Source organism: Monocercomonoides exilis (genome assembly GCF_001643675.1).
Source record: "Monocercomonoides exilis strain PA203 chromosome Unknown scaffold38-1042076, whole genome shotgun sequence".
NCBI classification, from domain to species: Eukaryota; Preaxostyla; order Oxymonadida; family Polymastigidae; genus Monocercomonoides; species Monocercomonoides exilis.
The window spans coordinates 35,121-57,988 of record NW_027150583.1 but is presented as its reverse complement, the minus strand read 5'-3'; the positions used below and the strand labels follow the sequence as shown (position 1 = coordinate 57,988).

General features: G+C 32.0%; 4 protein-coding genes across 4 annotated transcripts; 3 read left to right on the top strand and 1 right to left on the bottom strand.

Moving 5' to 3' along the window:
• Positions 1-6,726: 6,726 nt before the first annotated feature.
• Positions 6,727-7,872, top strand: MONOS_15765 (uncharacterized protein; the record flags this gene model as incomplete). Its single annotated transcript, XM_067868660.1, has 1 exon — positions 6,727-7,872. The coding sequence occupies one exon, from the start codon at positions 6,727-6,729 to the stop codon at positions 7,870-7,872; it is 1,146 nt and encodes a 381-aa protein (XP_067723111.1).
• Positions 7,873-8,087: 215 nt separating this feature from the next.
• Positions 8,088-8,798, top strand: MONOS_15764 (uncharacterized protein; the record flags this gene model as incomplete). The annotated part of the gene is made up of 1 exon (XM_067868659.1): positions 8,088-8,798. The coding sequence occupies one exon, from the start codon at positions 8,088-8,090 to the stop codon at positions 8,796-8,798; it is 711 nt and encodes a 236-aa protein (XP_067723110.1).
• A 1,994-nt stretch (positions 8,799-10,792) lies between these two features.
• On the top strand, positions 10,793-14,053 carry MONOS_16043fu16299 (uncharacterized protein; the record flags this gene model as incomplete). Its single annotated transcript, XM_067868952.1, has 1 exon — positions 10,793-14,053. One exon carries the CDS (start codon positions 10,793-10,795, stop codon positions 14,051-14,053), a length of 3,261 nt encoding a protein of 1,086 aa, XP_067723109.1.
• A 7,355-nt stretch (positions 14,054-21,408) lies between these two features.
• Positions 21,409-22,117, bottom strand: MONOS_14671 (uncharacterized protein; the record flags this gene model as incomplete). The annotated part of the gene is made up of 3 exons (XM_067867493.1): positions 21,409-21,557; positions 21,639-21,764; positions 21,997-22,117. The coding sequence occupies 3 exons, from the start codon at positions 22,115-22,117 to the stop codon at positions 21,409-21,411; spliced, it is 396 nt and encodes a 131-aa protein (XP_067723108.1).
• Between the last annotated feature and the right edge of the window lie 751 nt (positions 22,118-22,868).

Below are 22,868 nucleotides of genomic sequence, written 5' to 3'. Positions count from 1 at the left end.
CAGATTCAATTATCAATAAAGAACAAATAAAATCGTCATCATCTTCGACTGAAAATAAACAATCAACAAAAATTAACAATTCTTCTTCTTCTTCAAATAAAATTTATCAACAAAAAATTCAATCATTCGATAATTCAATTTCTTCTTCAAAGTAATAATTATTAAATAATACATAATATATAAATAAAAATTCATTTTGTCATCTATTCTCAATGAGAAAAAAACCTTCAAAGATATCAGCAAATCTCATGACCCAAAAATTTTCTTCACTTTTTTTTTTAAATGAATGCAATTCAAATGTGGTATATTATATCACTTCAGGCATTTTCATAGAAAAATTATGCACTTTTCGTTGAATTTTTTTTATCAAAAAACACACACACACAAAAAAAAAACTGTCTATTTTTTGACATTCGTAAAATGTTAAAAAACTTATTTTTTTCCATTTCAACGATGCTTGTTTTCAGATATGATAATCAAATTTGTTTCGAAATCTGAGAACGAGGAATAAAGTTATGAGTGAATCAATTTTTTCCTGCTTTGTACAAAAATAGTTTGAAATTTCGCATTTCCCCCCATATGCAGATAATTGTGGAGTTAAAAATTATTAGTTTAAAATATAGAATCTTTTTTATCAGTCGGTAAAAATTTGAAATATGGGTCATTATTTTTGAAATCATATCTTTTTTCGGGGAATTGATTTTTTAAAGATTGTTTGTCAATGGGATGAGATTTTGTATTCTCTTGCTAAAATTATAACTACTGTTTCAAAAACAAATGATATTTCCAAATTAAAGATAAAAATGTCATCAATATACCTTTACACTTTTCAATGTTCATTGGTTAATATTCAACAGAAATTTTTAGACCGAAATTTTTGAATGAAAAAATATGCTTTCAAAATAATCATCCATATAACATTTTTTAACGAAAATGAATTAAATCAACAGTTTTCAAAGTTGAATATTAACAGCTATACAGGAGTTGTTTTGAAAAATTTGAAATTGCATACTCCAGCTTGTGAAGACCCTGTTGGCACTTCCCAAAGAATAGATATCAAGCTCAACAATATTTTCATTTGCACTCCGAACATTCAACAGAGAGACATTTGAACCTTATCTTCAAACAGGCCTTTCAATTAGCAAGGAGAAGAAAAAAACACACGCTTAGGTGCATGTAATGCTTGTTTTCTTTTGAAGAATAATTAAACACGAGCATTGGCAACTCAACATCGATGCTGCATACAGTTTTATCAAACTGTTAGAAGCTGCGGTTGGATATTTTATTTATAGTTTGGGAGATTCAATTCTTCCGTCATCACATTATTGTTCATGGTATCGAATAAAGAAATTGTCACACAAGAAGTTAGAAAGATGGCACTATTGGCAATAGCAGAAATTCGATTTCAAAGAGATCAAATGTTTGATAATGACGAATTGGAGGAGTTTCAATGTGTCACAAAACATAAAGAACAGCTTATTGTTCGGGACTTAGAAAAAATCCATTCTTGCATTCCGGATTGGACAGCAGAAAAGCTGAGAAAGGCTTCTCCGTTTCTTTTTGCTCTTGCCACCTGTGCAAGAAGTCTGACATGCTCAAGAATTCGTCTGCGAAATATTGTCAGAGTGTTTCAAAAAGGCGGTTTATCAATAGCAAAATTAACAATTAATTTTTCATGTGGAAAGGGAATCAGAAACGATGATCACTGTGACACAGTAAAAAGTGATATCAAAGAAAAGAACAATTAAAACGTGATATGGTGGCTGGAGGAGAATTTGGTAATCCAAAATGAATTATTTTTGGCTTCATTCGACACTTGGAATTTGGGAGAATTTGAATCTCATTTTCTTTGGTGAATTAAATAATATGAGACGAGAGATCAGATGTTCAAGCGGACAGAACGTGAAGATGATTCAGAAAAAAGTTATAATTTTGTTCTCTGCGTTCTTTGTATAAATACAAAAATTAGAAAAAACTTAGAGATAAATTCGAAAAAAATAAAAGAGTTTTAGAGACTGTTTTTAATTGAGCAATCAAGAAGTTTAAAGGCGCCTTGGAGGGAAAGCGAATGATCAAAACAAGATAAACTTTATTTAAAGAAACTTTACTGATTTTCCAAATGAAGTTTCGGAGACAAATGTTCCCACTGAACAAAACTAGTAAAAAAATCAGCCATATTTCATAACATTAACATAAAGAAAATCGAATGGAAAGCGGAGAGCATTATGGATGAATTCAGATTATTTGTAAGCAAATAATTTAATTTGATTGTTTCAACATGCAAATCCAAATTTATTCAATCAAAACATCAGCAAATGACAGCCAGAAAAAACATTCAACATTGTCACATTCAAAAAAGGAAAAATGAAATTGTTCTTCAAGCTTGAATGAAATTTATGTGAATCAAATTTATCAAAGCAGATCATATCATTATTTCACTTGCATGTGTATTTTTTGGCATCTATTTTAGGTATATTGTACGGAAAACTCGAATAAGTGGTCAAATCATTTCTCCAAAAATCAAATTGAGAGAAAAAAAGGATATTAACCCAATCATGAAATGCTCATCAAGAAAAAAATAAACAAGAAATGAGAATGATCCTTTGATAAAGGAGTTCTTGATGGAAAAACTTTCGAAAAAATTAGCGGAGAATTGAAGATCAGATTTGCTAATTATTTAAGTGATAGCGTTCGAAATATTATAAAGAAAATGAAAAAGAAAGAAAACGAAGTAGACTTCGACAACTTTTCTTCTGAAGTTCTGAAATAGTTGAAGAATGATGTTCACAATGCTTCAGTTTCTGAATCGGAAGATTGTTGCGAAGAAAGAGAAAATGAAAAAGTTTCTTGGAAATGTGATCTCACTGAGAGAAACTTTAACATTATCTCAATAATGTTAATAAAAAAAATGACAAATTTTTGTTCAACACCGTGGATTATTTTATTTATATTATCAAATTATAATCTGGAATTATGTCAATGTGCTATTAAAAAAGTGTCCAGTCCAAATGAAAGTTTGTTTGATGTTCGAATGAATATTAAACAACAAATTCGATAAAAGTTATTGTCATTTTTATTTTCTGTTTGTGCTCTTTTGTTTTTCACACAATAAATATATAACTTTTTTTGAGAGTTATGAATGAATATAGTCAATATTTGTAATATTTCATTTTTTCGTTGATACTTTTATCTGATTGAAAAAATACTCAGTCAAAGAAAAAAATTTCTTTTGAAAACATAAAAAAATTTGAATTTTCGTTTTTTTTCATTTTTGGTTTGAAGTATTTCACTATGTCTGCAGAAAGGCAAAAATACCAATGGTTGTTGAACATGTTTGCTTCACAAATAAATACATTTGAATCAAAGCATGTCCATGATTATTTGAAAAGTTTTTTTTATTAATTTTCATATAGAATAAAAATTTTTCTTTTCATCAAATTTCCGTTCCCACAAATAAAACTTCACTGAAATGGAAACCGAAACTTAACAATGTAATTATTTTCATTTCACAAAAGTTTCTAAAGTGCGAATAAAAATCTGAAAAAAACAAGAATAATTTGTTTTTTTTTTTTTTATTAAACAAAAGGAACTTTTCAAAAGATTTTAGACACATATTCAAATTTGTCGAAAAACTGTTTCTTATTTGTTGAGAATTAACAGTTTACCAAAGATGAAATAAAGTGATTCGAATATAAAATTTATCTATTTTGATTTCTTGAAAAAATAACCCTAACAGTAATGAAATATTATTGAAACATAATTTAAACTTAATCGAAGATTGACAATTGATATATGTATTGTTTTTTCAAAACAAATTAGGATTCGGAGAATATGTGAAATCATATTTGAAGGGGGTTGTTATTGATTGGATTATTATGACAAAGATTTTTTTTTTCTGTTTCCAATGTGATAAATCTTTTGAATATTATTTTTTTTGACTTTGTTATGAAAAATATATTTGAAGAATGTTTATATTCATTTTGTGGAGTCTCAATCACAATAAATAATTTTATGAAACTTGAACATTATGAATTTTTAGTATATTCATGTTTATTCATAATTATCTATTTGCAAAAATGTTATTTATTAATTTTTATCGAAATTCTCAATTAAAAATTTCTGATTTTATTTGGAAAAATTTTGTGATCTCCCCTTAATATGCACAAAAAGCAAAGGAGATACGTTGAGCTATCTCCTTCCGCTTTGCATATTCATCTTGCTTTCTGGCTGCAGACAGTGCTTCCAAACTTGCACTGTGGTGGGTTTGTTTTATTTTTCGTTATAATTCTATTTTATACTGTTTATTTTCACTTCGAATTTTTAGCACTTTTAAAAGAAGCAACTTTTTGAAGTGCAAATTTGCTTGCGAATTGGTTTCGAGCGCCTGAAGAAGAAATGTATATGCAACATTGTGCAGCAAACTATGTTGAACCTGACGATATACAATGAAATATTTAGAAAAAATATTTTTCCATTGTTCACAAAGTCAACAGCACTCTGGCAAAATTTTTTATTTTCGAACTTCATAAAAGCAATCGTTTGGCGTGAAGATCAGGAAGTGAGATTTTTTGGTAATTAAATTTAGATTTGCTTTTTTATTATTTAAGTTTTCTTCCGTACAAGAATAAATTTTCACTTGATATCGAAATGAGACAATTAATAGACAAAAGAACTATTGATTCACGGATGCTTTTTTATGAATTTTCCTTTGTTTAATATGAAAATAGTTGAAACTTTTCAGAAGAAGTTTGTTATTAATTTAAAAGCTTTATCTTTCGAATATTTATTGACAGATGCTTCTTTTTTGAGGAAAAGGATGTGGAGTATTCGCAATGGTTATAGTCCTATGAGAATGAAGCACTGAAAAAAGAAGTAAGAAGTGAACAATGCGATCGGAATAACTGCTTAAAAACACCTCCTTCTGTATCAAGGTTTTTTTCATTTCAACAAAATAGAAAAGAATATTATTAAAAACTGACACTTTTGGGTGGAGCAGTTTTTTGATTCTTTGACAAAAATTTCTGCAAAAAAATTTTTGTGATCAATCCCACAACTAAATTTTCATATTCATCTTTTTCACTCAAAAGTTAATTTGTGATATTTGAAAATCAATCTTTTCATCAAGTGAAACAGTTTTTTGAAAAGAAACAAATAAAGTTTGTAATTTATCATTATATATTATATTATGAAATTGAAAATTTCTCTGATTTGTTCGAAATAATTTCTTAGTCACAACAAAAGCATTTTGATACACATTGTATCCATCGAATTATCACATTCAGATAATGTCTTATTGAAAATGCATTCTGGATGTTTTTGTGATTGTGTTGTGAGACTGTTGCATATTTGATTTCATTTTTATAAATTTTCTATCAACTTTTTTTGTAAAATAATAGTCATTCGAAAAGAATTCGATTTGATTAGAATTTAACATATCAAAATTTCTATATTGTATTCTGCTTAACAATTGAAATATATTAATTGATTCGATTGAAACTTCAACCATTGATAGATCGCAAAAATTAAAAAATTCAAAGATGAATCTTCTGAAAATACACAGAAGCCTTTTTTTTCTTGAATTAAAAAGAAAATAACTTTAATCAATATAAATCTTTCATTTATCATCATTATCTCTCAACATTTGGTTTTTGGAATTTTGCTTTTCGTTTTGATGCATCATTTTTTTTAATCCCATTCTAAACATGCTTGCAACGATTTTGTAAAATAAATATTTGAAATCATTGTTCATGTTTTTGATAACAGGTTCAATAATCTCGTTTGAAATAGAATCAAATGATAAAATTAAAATATTGCAACTTTATTATTCCTCTGTTAAATGTTGTGACAAAAGTTAAAATAATAATTTATTGGAGATTTTTGTTTATTTTTTTTGGCTGCCCAAATCAATTGACTATCTCATTTCATCTGTGGATTTGGAGTAATCAAAGCAGAACATAACTGCAAAACGATTTTACACTTTTTTACAAGTATTTTAAATGAAAATATGATCATATGATATCACAATTTATGAATATTATAATTACAGATTTGTTTTTAATGAATATTCAACTATTATCTTATGCTTTTCATGAACCATAATGAAAAATTTTGGATTTCAATTTTAAAAATCTTTTTTAGTATACAGTCTTTTGTATATAATGAGTGAGACCAATTCTATTAACAACGTTAACAACAACACAGAATCGAGTTTTGGTTCTGTAATGAGTGAAAATGATTATGAACAAATGGAAATACAAAAAACTTCATGTACAGTTGATAAAACAGTTTGTTAATTATTGAATATGCAAATGTTGATAATCTGAATGCTATCTCTAAACATTTTTAACAATTAACACAGATTCAGATGAGTTTTTATAAAAATGAAAAATCGAATGAAAATGACAGACAAATAGTTTCATATCAAATGAATGTTTGATTATCACTTTTTATTAGATTATTATTGGTTTTATTTTACTTCAAAAAAACAAAACAACTTGATAACATTCATGTTAGACGAGTGAAAAAAGAAAAAAGCATTCTCAACTTCATCCTCCAAATGATGATTTCGTAAGCAAAAATGAAGTGGCAAAGAAAATGATATCCTTTGTTCAACAATTACTCACTCCTCCTAATCCACGATCTCAACAGAAAAAGACACATCATTCTCCTTTATCGACATCTTCAAAATCACCAAACAACTCTTCAAACACGACACACTCTACTCCAATGAGAAAAGAATTGAGCAGACAAAGCTCTTCATATGAGGTTATGGATGCCACAGCCACGCCAAAGACTTCGCGCGTTATTTGCACTGATTCTCTTTGTCAACAATCAGAGAATTGCAACGATGATATATTTGATGACGAAAGCGATGAAAAAGAAAATGAAGAAATCGAAGAAAGCGGCGATGATGGATATTTGGAAGATGACATTCTTGACGGATATGATGAAAAAGTAATTGAAAAATTAAACAAAGAAGCAATTGAAAGCATTCTCGCAAATCTCGTTGACGACAGTGATGATGAACACGTGGAAAGTTCAGAAATGGAATGTGATTACTCGGGCAAAGCAACTTCATTGCAACAAGAGTCAGCGTCAAGCAGCAACAGCAGCAGTGGCGATAGTAGTTTCACATCACCAAGTGCATTGAGAACTCCGATTTCTTCGAGACCAACAAGAATGGATTTGGCTCTCGAGAGAGTTGGAAAGGAAGGTGCATTGAAGTACATGGGAACTGCTCCTTTATTATCTTTGTCGACAATAAAAAAACACGTTTGGGTGGAGAGACTTTTAACCAGATGGTGCGAGAAGGTTGAGAGAAGAGTGTGGCCGTTGGAATGGAATGTGGTCAGAGGGTTTGTGCTGTTTTGTGGAAAGGAGTACAAGTATTCCCTCACCTCCATTGTCCACGTTATTGTTCACTCAATAAAAAGAATGAGTATTGAAAGAAGAAGCAGAAAGTTGAACAAGAAAACAGTTGCAGCTATGGATGACGCGATTTGCTTCCTAAGATATGATAAAGAGGTTAAAAAGATGGGAAAGGAGAGGGAGCCAGCGTTGTTGCTCGATGAAGAAAGGGTAATTAGTTTTGTACCCAATGTTCTTGACTCAAAAGAGATGGAGGCAGCGATGTATCTAATGTCTGTTCAAACAGGTGCCAGAGCAATTACGCTCTCAAGCGTTCTTTTGTCTGATATTGTTCGTGTAATGAGTTCCAACGAAAGCGGAAAACTGTTGGTCACACTTCGATACAACAGAACGAAGGGTTCTTCAAATTGGAACCATGAAATTACAATTGAAGGTCAGGAAGAAGAGGGAAAATCAACAGATGCAGTTTACTGGCTTTCAGCTTATTTACAAAAAAAAAAATAAACTTTAAAATAAGCGAATTTGAATTGAAAAAGAAAGAAGATGATTTGAACCAAACCTTGTTTACACTTTCAACAGATGCAATGAGGGAAAGGTTCAAAGCAAGAGCCGAACAAGCTGGCTACCCCAGAAGTTTATTTTGTTTTCACTCATTGCGGAGTGGTTTCATATGTACAGCATTGATAAAAGCAGGAACAAACAAAGTGGAACAAAAGGCTATGCTGGAGTCCACAGCTCTCATTGCGGGCTGGGTTCCATATAGATTAGCCCAGATGGGCTATATAAAAAAAGTCGCAAGACGAGTGATAGTGTCGTCGAGATTGGTGAATGAAGATGAAGAAGGAAAGAAGCTGAGTGAGATAGATAAGACTATGTTGGGGCTCGAAGCTTTCCATGGGATAGAGTTGCGTGTTTCAGATAAGATGAGTGCACCCATGAGAATGTTTGAAGAAAAAGTGATTGAAAGAATGAAAAAATTCTTCGGAACAGATGTGGTTGAGAGAGCAAAGAGTATAAGATATCGAAGAAGTAGGTCGATGAAGATGTGTATGATGAAAAAAAGTTTGAAGAAATACTCAGAAGATGTGTTCAGGAATTCTAAAGGTTTTGGAGACAAAAAGCACGCATTGCGCTACAAAGGCTCTGCGTACATTTACACAACACGAATATACATTCGCGACAGAATTGAAAATTGTGGTGCAGACCCGATTGAAGTTGCAGACGAATTTTGCGGGTTGGCAGAAAAGAAAATATCAAAAGATGATGTCCGCAAATATTCGAAAAAAGAAAAGGTTGTAGATGAGAATCAAAGAATAGATGAGAATGAAGAAAATAAAAAGACAGCCGAGAAAGAAATAATAGAAAATGGGAAAGAAAACACAGGAAAGAAAAGTTTCAGTGAAAGAGAAAGAAATGAGAAAATAATTTGAAAAGAATTAGGTGGTCAGATGAAGATGACAAAATAGTAAAGGAAATGTATGATTACGGAAAAAGAGCATCAGATATAGTAAAACATTTTCCATTTCGAAAAAGACAACACATCAATGATCATATTCAAGTGTTGATAAAAAAGAAAAAGATAATGAAGAAACCACCACCAAGTTTAGGTTTGGTTAGAAAAAAAAGTTTAACCTAAACTAAGAATTTGAAGTGCTTGAAGAACTAGCATGGAATGAAAATGATATTGAATAATAGAGCAGTGATTTGTCTATCATTTGAGATATTTTTTGTCAAAATTGGTTGGATGGTTGACCGGCAAAATTCAAATGAAGTTATGGGTCATTTATACTGCTAACCTAATTTTAATAATTAAGCTTCCGATCTTTCCCGCTTTTTACTCCAAAACTTTTTGGAATATCTTGAAAATGTTATCTTTCAATGAAAAATATGTTTTGACTTATGAAATATTTTTATTCGATATTTAACTTTATTGAAAACAAAGAATATGATGATTATTTTAAAAATGCTTTGTTATCAACATGAAAAAAATGTTATTTGGAAACGAATGTTATGAGAAAAATATATTGAAAAACAATAACATTGATTTTCTTTCTTTTTTTGATTAAATGGAAACAAAAAATCTTATTGTTTTCATTCGTCAATGAAAATATTCGGTTTTCATAAAGAGAACTGATTAATTTGCCTGTAAACAGCTTTATGTTCTATCCTCCTAACCATATGTCCTGATAAAAAGATTTAACAATTCATTTTCAACGTTTAATATTCAAAATTTGGCTGACTTGGATTTAAAAGCCCAGCTTTTCCTTCTGATGAAATCTTATTTGCAGCACGGCAAACTTGCATTGCAGACAGCGTTTCCACTTCGTTACACATGTCAATTCACTGTCGAGTTCTGTAAAATTGAAAAACGAACTAATCAAAAAATTGAATCAAAATCAATATTTTTTTAATTTCAATATAGCCAACATACTTGTAAATTAACTCTTGTTCAATATCGACAACATCTGATACGCTTATTTTCCTCTTTGGAAAAATCTGAAACAAAAGTATAATTGATTGATCATGACCATAATATGTTGCGGAACAAACCATTATCTCCATCAATCTTGATCACTTCAAAGGAAATAAATATTCCTGATAAATCCAATTTATTTCTTGTATATATTTGAAGATTTTGTGACTTATTCAAGTTTGGAACACTACTTTAACATCAATTTCTCACAATTAATCGATTTTTCCTGTTCTTTTTTCGTATTAGAAAAATTGCAATGTTAAGAAGATTCCGATACGCTGGAGATAAATAGTTTGTGGAGAATTTTTCATTGGTGCTAATTTTATTATTCTATTCAATTAACAGCAAAAATTCTATGAATTTCTACAGTTTGTTTATGATTTCTTTCGTTTTTATTATAGGCAATTTATTTTCTATAAAGAACGAAATCAAGAGATCACCAATCAAAAGGAAGACGAGAGAAGAGCACAGAAAGGAGTTGCATCGCCTTCGCAGCCAAATTTCTACCGTTTGCCACCACTCACTCCAACAACTACCCCTCATCACACTCCTTCAATTCGTTCAAATGCAATTTCCGCTCCTTCTTCTCCTTTCTTCATCAGCCCACCAATGTCCCCACTTCGTCAATCTTCAACCGTTCAATTCAGTAGCTTCGACGATGTAATTTCCACTCCATCACTTGAAAGGATTGCAAACAATTCTGCTCAAAAGGAAAAAGCCAAAAAGAAAAAAATGGACAACGCTGACCAAATATCTTCTATTTCTCAGTGGCTTATGAATTTGAAAAATGATGATTCCTTACCCAAATTTGATTTTAACTCAACCGTCTTGGAACAGTATCCAGAGCAAATATCTTTGGATTGCATTCGTGAGTGCGCACATAAAAGCATTTTCCCAAGGCCGCTGTTTTCCGTTAGGAAAGAAAATCTTGACGAGCTCTGCGCAGAGAGAATGAAAAGAAATATTGACAATATAGATAATTCTTCAACAGACGAATTTCCAGACAAACTCAGTTCAGGCAACCACAAGGAAAATGAAATAACAGAAAAATCTTTACAATCATCAAATGAGGAGGAGACGAATTCATCAACTGAGACTTTCTATTCTGAAGAATCTGAATCGAAAGGAATGGATAAAAGTTCTGATAGGAGCGATCCTTATGCACAGTCATCAACATTTTCGGATTCACTTGTTGGATATTCATCTGCATCCGTTTGTGCATGTCCAGAAATGTTTTCGAGTCATTTTCAATTCATGCAAAGAACTGTAAATGCAACAGAAGCCACAAATGGAACAAATGAACATATTTACCCCGAGATAACACGAAAAACCGAATACGAAGAATTTCGGAAAGAGTTTCACTACGATAAAAATCAATCAAGTTTCAATATTCGTTCATCGCAACATGTTGATCTATCTTTATCAAAGGAGAACACGATAAATCAAGTTCGTTACGATAATGTCGAGGAGATAATTTCTGTTTTTGAGCAGCAACTCATGCTTGTGAACGATTTTAATGCTTTGAAGGACAAAATATGTGGTGCAACGATTTCAAATGTTACAATTGTTCAGCTGGAAGAGCAATCAGAGAAAGAAGATCCAGACAATTACAAAAAACAGGAAAAGAATATCAAAGAATTAAAGAAAATCTGTGTAAAAAGAAAAAAAAGAGGGAGACCCAAGAAAAGCAGAACCGCAAAATTCATCGAAGGAACATTAAAGAAATACCAAAAGACGGATGAAACGGAAAAGAAAAGAGTGTACAAACAAAGGCGTTCTTCATCCGATATATATACTGCATCCAAACTTTCAACCATATCGACAAGAAGACAATCAGAGAAAGAAAATCAAGAAAAAGAAGGAACTGAAAATGAACAATGTCCTGACAGTGGGAGAAATTTTCAGATTAATGAAGAGCTGCAAAATCTTTCATTTATCGATATCAGAAAAGTTCTTCATGGTGAAAAAGTGAGTGTCAAAGGTTCGAAGGGAAAGAAAAAAAAACTTTCAGTGAACGAAATGGATAGAAAACAAACCGCTGAAGATAAAGAGATCATGCTGATAGATAATGATAAAGAAGAAAATGAGAGTTCGCAGGAAAATTGTGGAAGCATTGCAAGTTCAGATTTGGCAATTTCAAAAGTGAAAGGAAGAAAACAAAAGAAACAAAGATCATTTTTGAAGAAAAAGGAAAAGAAAAAGCGAAGGACTGTTTTTGACACGGCTGAGACGAAAAGTGCTCTGTTGCACAAATTGAATATGTCAAGAAAGAAACCGTACACATTTATTGAGCAAATTACAACTGATGAAGCTTTTAGAGTGAGAAAAACAAGAAAGGAATTGTATGGTTATGAACAAGACGAAGAGTTCAGGCCTTTGGATTTGATTTCAACTGGATCTTCCACACCAGCGATGGATTCTCCACGCTTTGTCTACGATACACCAAATCGATTATCTAATGCACTCAGAACTTACAGCGCGGAGACTTTACAAACATATATCAAAAGAGGGACACCAACATACGGAGAAACATCAAAAAGTCATGAATGGGTGAGGGGAATGTTTTGTTTGTTTTGTGAAAAGTTTCATTTTCCAACCTGGCCATTGGAGGAAGATCCAACATATGGATTTCTCAAGCTTTTGGGAATTGGACTTCGTTATTCAGTGAAGTCTCTGTGTGCTTCTATCATCCCAAGTTTGTATTTTCTTTCTGAAAGTCAATCTGATTCATCCGTCAGTGTGAAGGTGAAGCTTGCTGTGAAGCAAGCAATGAGTGAGATTCGTGCTGCGAAGACAAAACTGCATCACTTCAATATTGATACAAAAGGAGGAGCAAATTTGATTAAATCCAAAAAGAAGGAGCCTTTAATTGTCGGAGATCTTGAAAGAATTATTGGATGTATTCCAGACTGGGTGTTGGAGAAGCCAAGGGAAGCATCCCTTTTTATTTTTGCTTTGTCGACAGGTTCCAGAAGCATAACGTGTTCAATGGTGAAGATGAAAGATATCGTTCGGGTGTTCGCCAAGCCAGGTTCAACCTTTCTGAAGGTTACGTTTAATGTTGAATGTGGAAAAGGGTACAGAATGGATGACCATTGCGTGACCCTGGAGGGGGACATTTGTTCAAAAAGCAGCTTGAATTTCATATGGTGGTTTGAACAATACTTAGTGCAAGAATTTGGGCTTTCGTTAACTCGATTTGATGAATGGAGTTTAAAGGATTTGGGGTGGGAACGTGTGTGGGGCTTGCGCAAAGGTGCAATGAGGGTGAGGATACAGAAGAGGGCAAAACAGGCAGGCTATCCCGATAAGCTTTTTGGCTTCCACTCTTTACGATCAGGGTTTCTTTGTTCCGCTCTTTTGAAAATTGGGAACAATCCTTTAAAGAGAGAAAGCGTTCTTGAAACTGCTTCATTTATTGCGAAGTGGAAGTTTGGCGGACCAACAGAGGAGGAGTATGTGAGCAGAACAACAAAAGCAACTATAATTTCCAACCGAACAAATTTTCCTAACGATGTATTGGAGTCTGAGGAGCCGTTTGCCTTGGATTTGTCAAACCCAACTGTTTTCCATAATGTCGAAATCAAAAGGAGTGAATGGAGAATAGAAAGCATTTTGGACACATTTCGATTTTACGTCTTGCAAATCATTAAGTTCACCTGTTGGAAATTTGGATATCCATCTTCGTATATCTCCAAATTGCATTCGATGGCAGCTGCAAAGTTTGTAAAGGCACATGATATTAAAAGAAAGAAGAATCAAACAGCTATTCATGCATGCAAGGAGTATATTCTACAACTCGTTAAGACCAGTGGCGGAGATTTGATAAACTTGGCAAATGAATATCTGTCGCAAATAGATGACTATCTTGATGGAAAGATCATGTTGGAAGTTTCAAACTTTAAGCCAAAGGAAAAGCTCAAAGAGAACAGAGAAGTGAATCCAATAACAAGTTGCAAGACAAGAATCAAGTGGACTCGAATGGAAGATGATGTTTTGATGAAAGGATTGCTGGACAATAAATCTTTCGAAGAAATAAGCAAAGAGTTGAAGTGCAGATCAGGAAACTCTTGCCGCGACAGATTAAGGAACATTCTCAAAAAAATCAAGGCTGAACACAACGACGATGCTAATTTGGATTTCCCGGAGAACGTTTTGGATTTACTGCAAATGGGTGATGAATACGAAGATGTGGAAAATGCAAAGACATAAACGAACATGAAAGCAAGCGAGTGAAAAAGACTGAAAGACATATTTGCAGAATTTCATTCTTTTCAGTGTGAATTCCTTATCTGTCACAATTTCTTTGATATCATAATGTTGATAACCTTTTTCTTTATCGAACAATTAAACTGCAAATTTCTCTTTGTATTGGATTGTTTGTTTTTATTTGCTGTTTACAGAAAATTATAAAAAGATATCATGTTTCATTGTTTCATTCTTTAAAATCAAACATTTCGAAGTGAAAATATAGAAAGTACGAAAAGATGGATGAATAATTCATTGTTCAAACAATCAAACGTTTGCTATCTCTTTGATTTTTTTGTTGCGGGGAAAACATTTCCGTAGGCTCCTATTCTATTTGATACTGAATTTGATTAAAGACACGTGACAATCAGAAGAATGCTGCATGAGAGAAAGAAATATCAATATGTGCATGTTTCTAATGAGTTTATTATGAATTATGTTTGCTTTGTGCAGTGAGAATCATTTTAAAAGTTGTGAAAGTCTGATTGATTAACATTGAAAAAGCGATCTCGTGAGAAAATCAAAAGCAGAATCACAAAATGGTTAAGGCTAATAAACAACATCAGAACATTGAATGTTTCAATGCTAAATGAAATGGACAATTGTTGGATTGATGATTGAGATGTGATGCTTGCTGTAAAGGAACAAACGAAGCATTAATTGAGTTTCACAAATGGCTTGTTGATTGCAGACATGGTAATATTGATTGTGGAAAATGATTTATGCTTGAAGGAAGATGAATCGATAATCTTTGAATGCAACAGTTGAATATCGAATCAGATGGATGAAATGATTAAAGATATATTTGCTTGAAAATGAACAAAATTACACTGTTGATGCTGAAAATAATTAAATATTTGATTTATGCAAAAATTAAATGGAAAAAATAATGATTGATTTGATGAATATTGCGAATGAAGAAAAGAATTTCAGAAATATTTAAATTGAAAAATAACGATGCTTACGGAAACAATTACAAAGTCAGACTTTAATAAGAAAAACTATTGAATTGGAGGGTTCAATCAATCGGAGCACAAACAGGAATGTTCATTTCGAACAAAGATTCGGAGAGTTTTTTCAGAATTTAAGTTTCCTTTTGATTCAACTGAAACTTAATGGCAGACGCTGAGCTTCTTTGAAATGAAAAAGGATAACATTATTTTCTATTGGCTTCTATAACTGTGTAGAATTTTGATTTTTCCATTCGTTCATAAAAGATCTTTCATATGAAGTTGCTTGAGAAATAAGAAATAAATTTCAAACTCTAACAATCAAAGAAAGAAACTTCTCACACATTACACTTTCAATATTAATTATATATGAATTTTGCTATTATCCATATGAGACATAATCCTTAATTTTATCGAATGACTGTGAATTTCGAATTAAATAATCAGATCAATCAACTGTCATAAGATGGTCAAACAAAGATGAAAAGGATATAGTTAGCCTGAAAAGAAAATCTGTGAAAGCGTACGAAAACAATAACACTTGAATTCGACTGTTGAGTTCGAATGATAATGATTTGGACAATAAAGGTTTGTTTTATTCTTTATTTTTTAGCAAAACTCTTTTTTTTATTTCAGAATTTATATGAAATGCAACATTTGGGAAATAATGATATCAAAAAGTCATTTATTGAAGAAGTTTTCTCCAAAAGCTTTTCAGTGATGGACCATTTTTCATTATTTCAATCTGTGAGGAAATGAAAGAGTGATACATAAAAGCACGTTTATTTGATTGGGGATTTAAGTTTAATGCAGTTTCATTTGAACAAAATTTGAATTAGCAATCCAGATATGTGAACAGTTTGTTCTTGATACAAAATTCAATTATTTTGTCATCTTGCAATTATTTATTTGAAGGAATGAATGTGAAGCAATTTTCAGACATCTTCAGTTCTATGGTTAATATATAAGACATTAAAACTCCTGATAGATCCATGGTAAGGAACAGAGTAGTTTTTATTATCTTTTTGGAATCCATGAAAAGCAGAAGGATATAAATTGTTTCATTTGGAGATTTTTATTTCTGTGAAAGAAAATATCACTCTCTATTTGGAGGTTTGAGGATTGCGAAAGGTTTTCTTTTATTTTGAAAGTTAAATTTTTGAAAGATATTTATATTTTGAGATAATTACGAATGATCAGAGAAAAAGAAAAGACAATTTGAAGAGTATTTCGATTGCAAATCATCGATATGATGTTTTCTGAAGGAAATATTTAAGAATTTGTCTGAATAAATAAATATCTTTCAATGAAAAATTCAGATCTGGCAAATTTTCCCACATGTTTTAGCAACATCAATAATAATGTTTGGAATTTAATGTGAATGAGAGATAAATCATTCAGAGGTTTGAAATATTTAATATTTTTGTAAGTTTTTTAGTAAAAATTGGCTTTCAGTGGAGATACATGCAGTTTATTGAATAAAAAGCACAATTTTCAATGAATCATAATATTCAGAGTATGCGTTTCTATTTGAAAGGTTTTATTAAAAGAAATTATTTATTTTGGATTTTATTCAGCATTTTTATTCTTTGTCAAAAGATGAAAGGACGAATGAATAACAAATACCATCGAGAAAGCTGTTATATTGATTAGAAAATGAAAGAAAGTTAGGATCGAAGTGAAAAATTCAATCATTGATGAAGTTCAAGGTTTGTGAAGCTGCACTGGTATGAGTTATTGATATTTATCTTTCAATTTATAGAAGATATGTAATATGCGGTGAGATGTGAACATAATTGTTACAGATTTTGGAAAATATTTGCAGCAGATAATTATGCACTCTGGGGATGTAAGCTCGTTATGAAAATAATTCATTATGATGCAAAACTCGAATTCAATGTTATCAGAACCTGAATATTACCAAGCGGAATGAATAATTGAGAAAATTGTTGTTCATTATCAACGTGTCAAACTTGTTTATCAGAAAGTGGAGCATGCAATACGCTGAGCCTATTAATCATCAAGATACGAATGATAATCTTGGTTTTTTGCAATAGAAATCCATTTCAAAGTTATCACACATTGAAAAAATATCGATTTGAAAATTAATTTATGGAAATTTTGATTTTATCGAAATCAATATAAAACATATTAAAAATAAAAAAGATATTAATAATTAAAATGGAAAATAATTAAATGAACCTTATCGTGCTTCTTTACGCTCGACGAGCAAAAGTTTGAATTCATTGAAAATTTTTCAAAGAAAAAAATTAATTTTCATTGAAAAATATACTTCCACGAGTGCAGAGAAATATTCGCTGGGCCAATTTCTTAGCAACCGCACCATATCATACCCCCACTAACATTCCCCAACATATCCTTCTAACTCCGGTCACTTGCCCTCCCTTCACTCTCCACAGCTCTCCCAAGTCAATACCCCCCCAGTCATTTTTCTATGTAAAAAATCAACACTGAACTCAAAACAACTAGTCGCTTGGATTTCTCAGCAACCACTGGGCCGATCGAAACGCCGTTTGGCCACATCCGGGCATGGGTTACTGTGCCGGTCATATGTGTTTCGATTCAGCCACTTGCCTCTCCTTCGCTCTCTGTGACTTCACTAACCAGGCACCCCCAGACAAAGTCAAAATTTTTATTTCTTTTCTGGACAGCCTGCCAGACCCCCGCCACCAACACCCATATGCATGCTATTACCGCACTATATGCACATATATCATATATTAATATCAAATTTATCTGGCCATTACTTCTGGTGTTATACTCGATATACCTCAAAAATGACCATTTTCACTCAAAATATCGATTGTAACTCAGAAACTACAAATAAGTGTATCCAACCAAAAATCACCAATATACAACATTGCAACTCATAATCATCCATGGAATCATATTTTATATCGACTTTGAAATTTTCGAGAAAAAAAATATTTTTCGATTTTACAGTCAAAATCACCAACTTGTCCGCACTGCCCTGCCACAACCGCTCGGTAGAAAAAATTTAGATTCGAGTATGTTTATAAGTGGCATATATACTTGCCACCTGCCAATTATCAAAGGAATCTGAGACCCCATATTTTTCGCTCCTTGATCTATGATCACCACTTTTTCAGTCAAAATCTTCATATCACATTTTCTCACTAACCAGACCAATCTGGCCCGAGAAAAAAATTCAGCGGACTATTCGCGAATTATCCGAACTTTTTGTGTTTTCATAAGTTTCGATCACAACTTTCATAAAAATCGATTTTCACCAATTTTTCATTTTTTCTGACTAACTTGAGCTAAATTCAACTTAATCAGAAAAAATCAAAATTTCACATTTTTCGAATTTTTGACCATGACTTCAAAAATTCACAAATGGTCCAACTAACACTTCTGTAAAGTCTCACGGCTTAGAAAAATTTATTTATCGAGATATTTAAATTTCTTTTTCCAAAATTTTGACTGAAAAAATTATATTTTACATATAATTCCACAATTTGAATAGATTAATTTCTGATTTTAATACCAATCAATTCCTCTCATAATATTACCCATATATGTAACTTTTCATCAATCACTAATTCCTACTTCTTATGAAAAAAATATTTTTTTGAAAAAAAGTTTGATCTAGATCAAAACCATTTTTCAATGAAAAAAATTCGACTTCTCAAAAACTGTTTGTTACCATTCTTACTATACACCAACACATTCCCCACCCCTCATAACCTATACAAAACATTATTTTCAAATTAATATGTTCATGGAATAAATAGAAAAATATTTATTAAGATTTAAAATTATGGAAAAAAAATTATTTCATAAGAGGATTGCTTTCAATATTAAAAATAAAATTAGTAGAGATATATTATATGATAATTATTTATTTGATATTAAAATTGAGATGGAATGAACGTTACAAAAAAATAAAAAAAAATTAATTATTATTCAAAAAATGAATGAAAAAATGAAAATATTTTTTTATCTCAATAATTTGTGGACAGATTAACACCAAAAATTTACATTATATACTATATCATATTAACATTATAAATGAATTTTTTCAATGGAAGATCAAACTTTGTTAGGTTAGGGTTAGTAATCCGGCGGAATTTTCACATAAAACCCTGGAAAGAAACTGAAAATGATAATACGAAACAAAAACAAACAAAATATGTACTATATTTTTTGTATTTCAATTTTCATTAATCAATTATTGATTTTATTCCGTTTCCGTTTATGAAAGATGAATGAATAAAAAGATATTTCGAATTATATATATATGGATCATTCAATCTTTAAGAAGTTTCAAAACATGAATAATTATAAAAATTTAAATGATAATTTTCATATTTTCAGTCGAAAAAAAATTTGAAAATCTGTGAAATTTTTTTTGAAAATTTCCATCGAGCAAAAATTTGACACATGAATAGCTAATTATAAAACACTATATTTCTTTTTTATCAGAGAAAATTCAACATTTTGGAATGAAATTTGTTGATTCATCACAAACTTTTTCTTTGGATAAAAAAATTTTGTTTTAAAATATTATATATCCAAGATTTTTGATCAAAATAAAAAATTTCAATACTTGTATATGAAAAGGGTATTTTTGAATGGACTATTTTGCAATTGTTTGTTCATGAAATTTACATGGTTTGTTTCGATTCTTTTTCATAAAAATTTTGAGATTCAATAACAATTCAGATTCTCATTTGAGCAGAATTTCTCGCATCGCAGAATACACATGGAATTTTAATAAATACAAAGATTTCCTTTGCTTATCTGATTAAAATAATAATAATGCAATTCAGGGGGTTTTCATCTTTCTTTAATATAAACTTGAAATTATTCAATTACAATTAAAATTTTCTTTTATTCGCTTGACAAATTTGCAGCAGATGACAGAGAGACTAATGTGAAAGAACCAGCGATGTGGTGCAGCGCAACAGATACGTCTTTTGGCGAAGAAGATCTTTTTTTGAGGATTATGAGATACCAGAACTATGCAATATTTGTTTCTCCAGCAACAGGCAACCGCAGAGATGGAAAGTGATGTGGAGAGTTCATTTTGCCTTGTGGATCATTGGATGTGGGAGTGCAACACATCATTCCATTTCACTTTTCGCGGCTGTTAATCTCAGATGAAACAATCACCAATGTAAAAATCAGTGCTGTGAGTGTGATCATTCGCTGACAAAAAATCTCCCTCAGCTGCTTTGGTGAACAAGGACTCAACAATTAATTTCTATGAGGGCAGTCTTATCAGAACTTCGGGGAACGTAAGGATTGAATGATAGAAATTCAACATTGGGGAATTGTTTTCGTTTTCATGCAATTCTATTAGTCATAAGGCAAATAGAGAAAATTTTTACTCATTTGTCCAGTTTTCTTCAGTTAGGATATTTGAAAACAATGAATCAGTTCTCAATTTCAACATTTTTGAGCATTTAAAAATGAATTCTTCATGTTGATTGCTGCTCAATTGCAAAGCTTTCATTCAAGAAGTCTTCATTTTTGCTGAATAGAGATGAGATCAATAAAACGAATGTTTAATTGAAACAAATTGAAGAGACAGAAAATGCATTTGATATATGCATTTGTTAAAAAAGTTGCATAACATTTGATTGTCACTAGAGGAGTAAAGCTGACTGAAGGCCGCATTTTTCTAATTGGAGATCCAACTTCGAAAACAATTTCTATTGGAATCTTTTCAGACAATAACTGCTCAATAAAAACAAAAAGAGCCTCTTCTATTATTGCTTATCCCCCTCCTTCTTTTTCACATTCGCCTTTTTCAATATTTTCAACTTTATTTCGGTTGTTTTGTTATGAAATATGAAAAAAGATAAATGTTGCATTTACAGTGGAAATTGCTTTTTTGTTTCTGTCAAAAACTTTGTGAAAAAAACTGAACACGACGAGAAACAGAAGAAAGAAGAGGAAGAAGATGAAGAAATAAAAAGAGAAGAAATAAAGAAAGAAATTGAAGAAAGAAAAATAAATAAATAAATTAATATTTGGAAAGCAAACGAAAGAAAAAGAGAAAGAAATGATTGAAAGAGAGAAAGAAAGAGAAAAAGATGAGAAGAAGAAATGAGAAGAAGAAAATATAAAGAAAGAGAAGAAGAAAAGAAGAAAATGATGGAAGAGAAAGAAGAAGAAATTTAAAGAAGAAAAGGAAGAAAAAGAAGAAAAAATAAAAAAAAAGAAGAAAGAAATTAAAGAATTAGAAAAGAAAGAGAATGAGAGAGAAGAAGATAATACTTGGCAATATATAATTACCTGCTCCCCGGCTGTCCCATCGCATTGTGAAACAGCTCCATGCACTACACTTCCACCAGCAGCAGCCTTAAGCAGATCTCCCCTTCAACTTCCTTTCTTCCACAGCTTCAGCTCAATAAGATCCTTCACAAGCATCAGAACCATCAGGAACAGCGCCTGCAGCCCTTCTTTCTTCCCTACCACAGACTGCACCGCCTCCACCCGCAGCTTCAGCCCCGCACCTGCAAACACCCCTACAAACACCCCCGCCGACACCCCCGAAAGTTTTCACACTCTGTTGTTCAGAGCTAACTTCAACAGCGCCAGGTACCAACTCACAGTATAAGCAACATTTCTGCTATCAGACGCTGTCTGAGGCCCCAGCCGAACATCTGCGTTGCACACATCAGGAATCCGCAGGAACGGCTTGAAAAAGTTGCCGAGCTGGTGCACCTCCAGTTCTTAGGCAAACGAAAGCAGACAACAACCAGATAGTCTACATGCTCCTGGAAGATCCGCAGCAATAGCGCAGGCAGTTTTCTCAGATGGCACATACAGAAGAGACTCCATCTCACAATATGCGAAGCCACAACAAGCCGCACATGATAACAAAGGCGAAGACAAATAAGTTGATGTTTCACTTGTATTTTTGACTTCATGCAGCTCATTCATCGCGTACTTTCGCTTTGCTACCTCGGTCCGTTTGTATTTCAGCAGAAACTCTGGAAACATAGATGCGTCTGCTATTCTCCTCTCCTTTCTGCAGCCCCACAAACTCCACAAAAAACATCTTGATCTTCTTCTTTACTGCCATTTGAAGCACGATGTCGAAAAACATGAAGAACTGCAATTTGTTTTCGTTAAACTTCTTCCAACAAACTTTCCAAACGGCCACATCTCTGCAATATTCTTATTGAATAACTTCCCTCCCGTAAATCATCACCTTCAAAACTGATTTGCTATTCTTCTGCTTCTGCTACTTTTGCGCAATCTCTAACTTCTGCTTCTCAATCATTTCCTTGAACTGCATCCTAAACTCTCTTGTAGTCTGTAAGTGCACTTTCAACAGCTCCTTTAGCATTTTCGTTTCATTCTCCATCTTGTTCATCTTCTTCCTCCCCGTTGCATCTGCTCTTCCACTGCACTGACTGCCTCCCTTTTTCCATTTGTCCCAGCGCTATTCTTTTTTAATTCCTTGCTGCAAACTTCTCATGGAATTTTTCACTAAAATGCGATTGAAAAATCAACGAAATAAAAAACAGAACCATCCCGCCACACACAAAGAAACCAACGAAAAAGATATGGCAATTGCAACCCCTGACCAGCCAGTTTCCACTTGCCATCCACACTCATTAATCCTCCTTGCTGAGCCCAGCACTTCTTCTCCTTCACCTGCTTCACATCCTTCACATTTGTGTTGTGCTTCTTGCTTAGCTCCAGAATCTTTTTCTGATTTATCTGTTTGATCTTATCCTTCTACTGCATCTTCTTTACCAGCCCACTTCTCCGCTTCTAGATCTTCTCGCCTTCACGGATCTTCTGCAGCAGCATGCTAAACTTCGAAT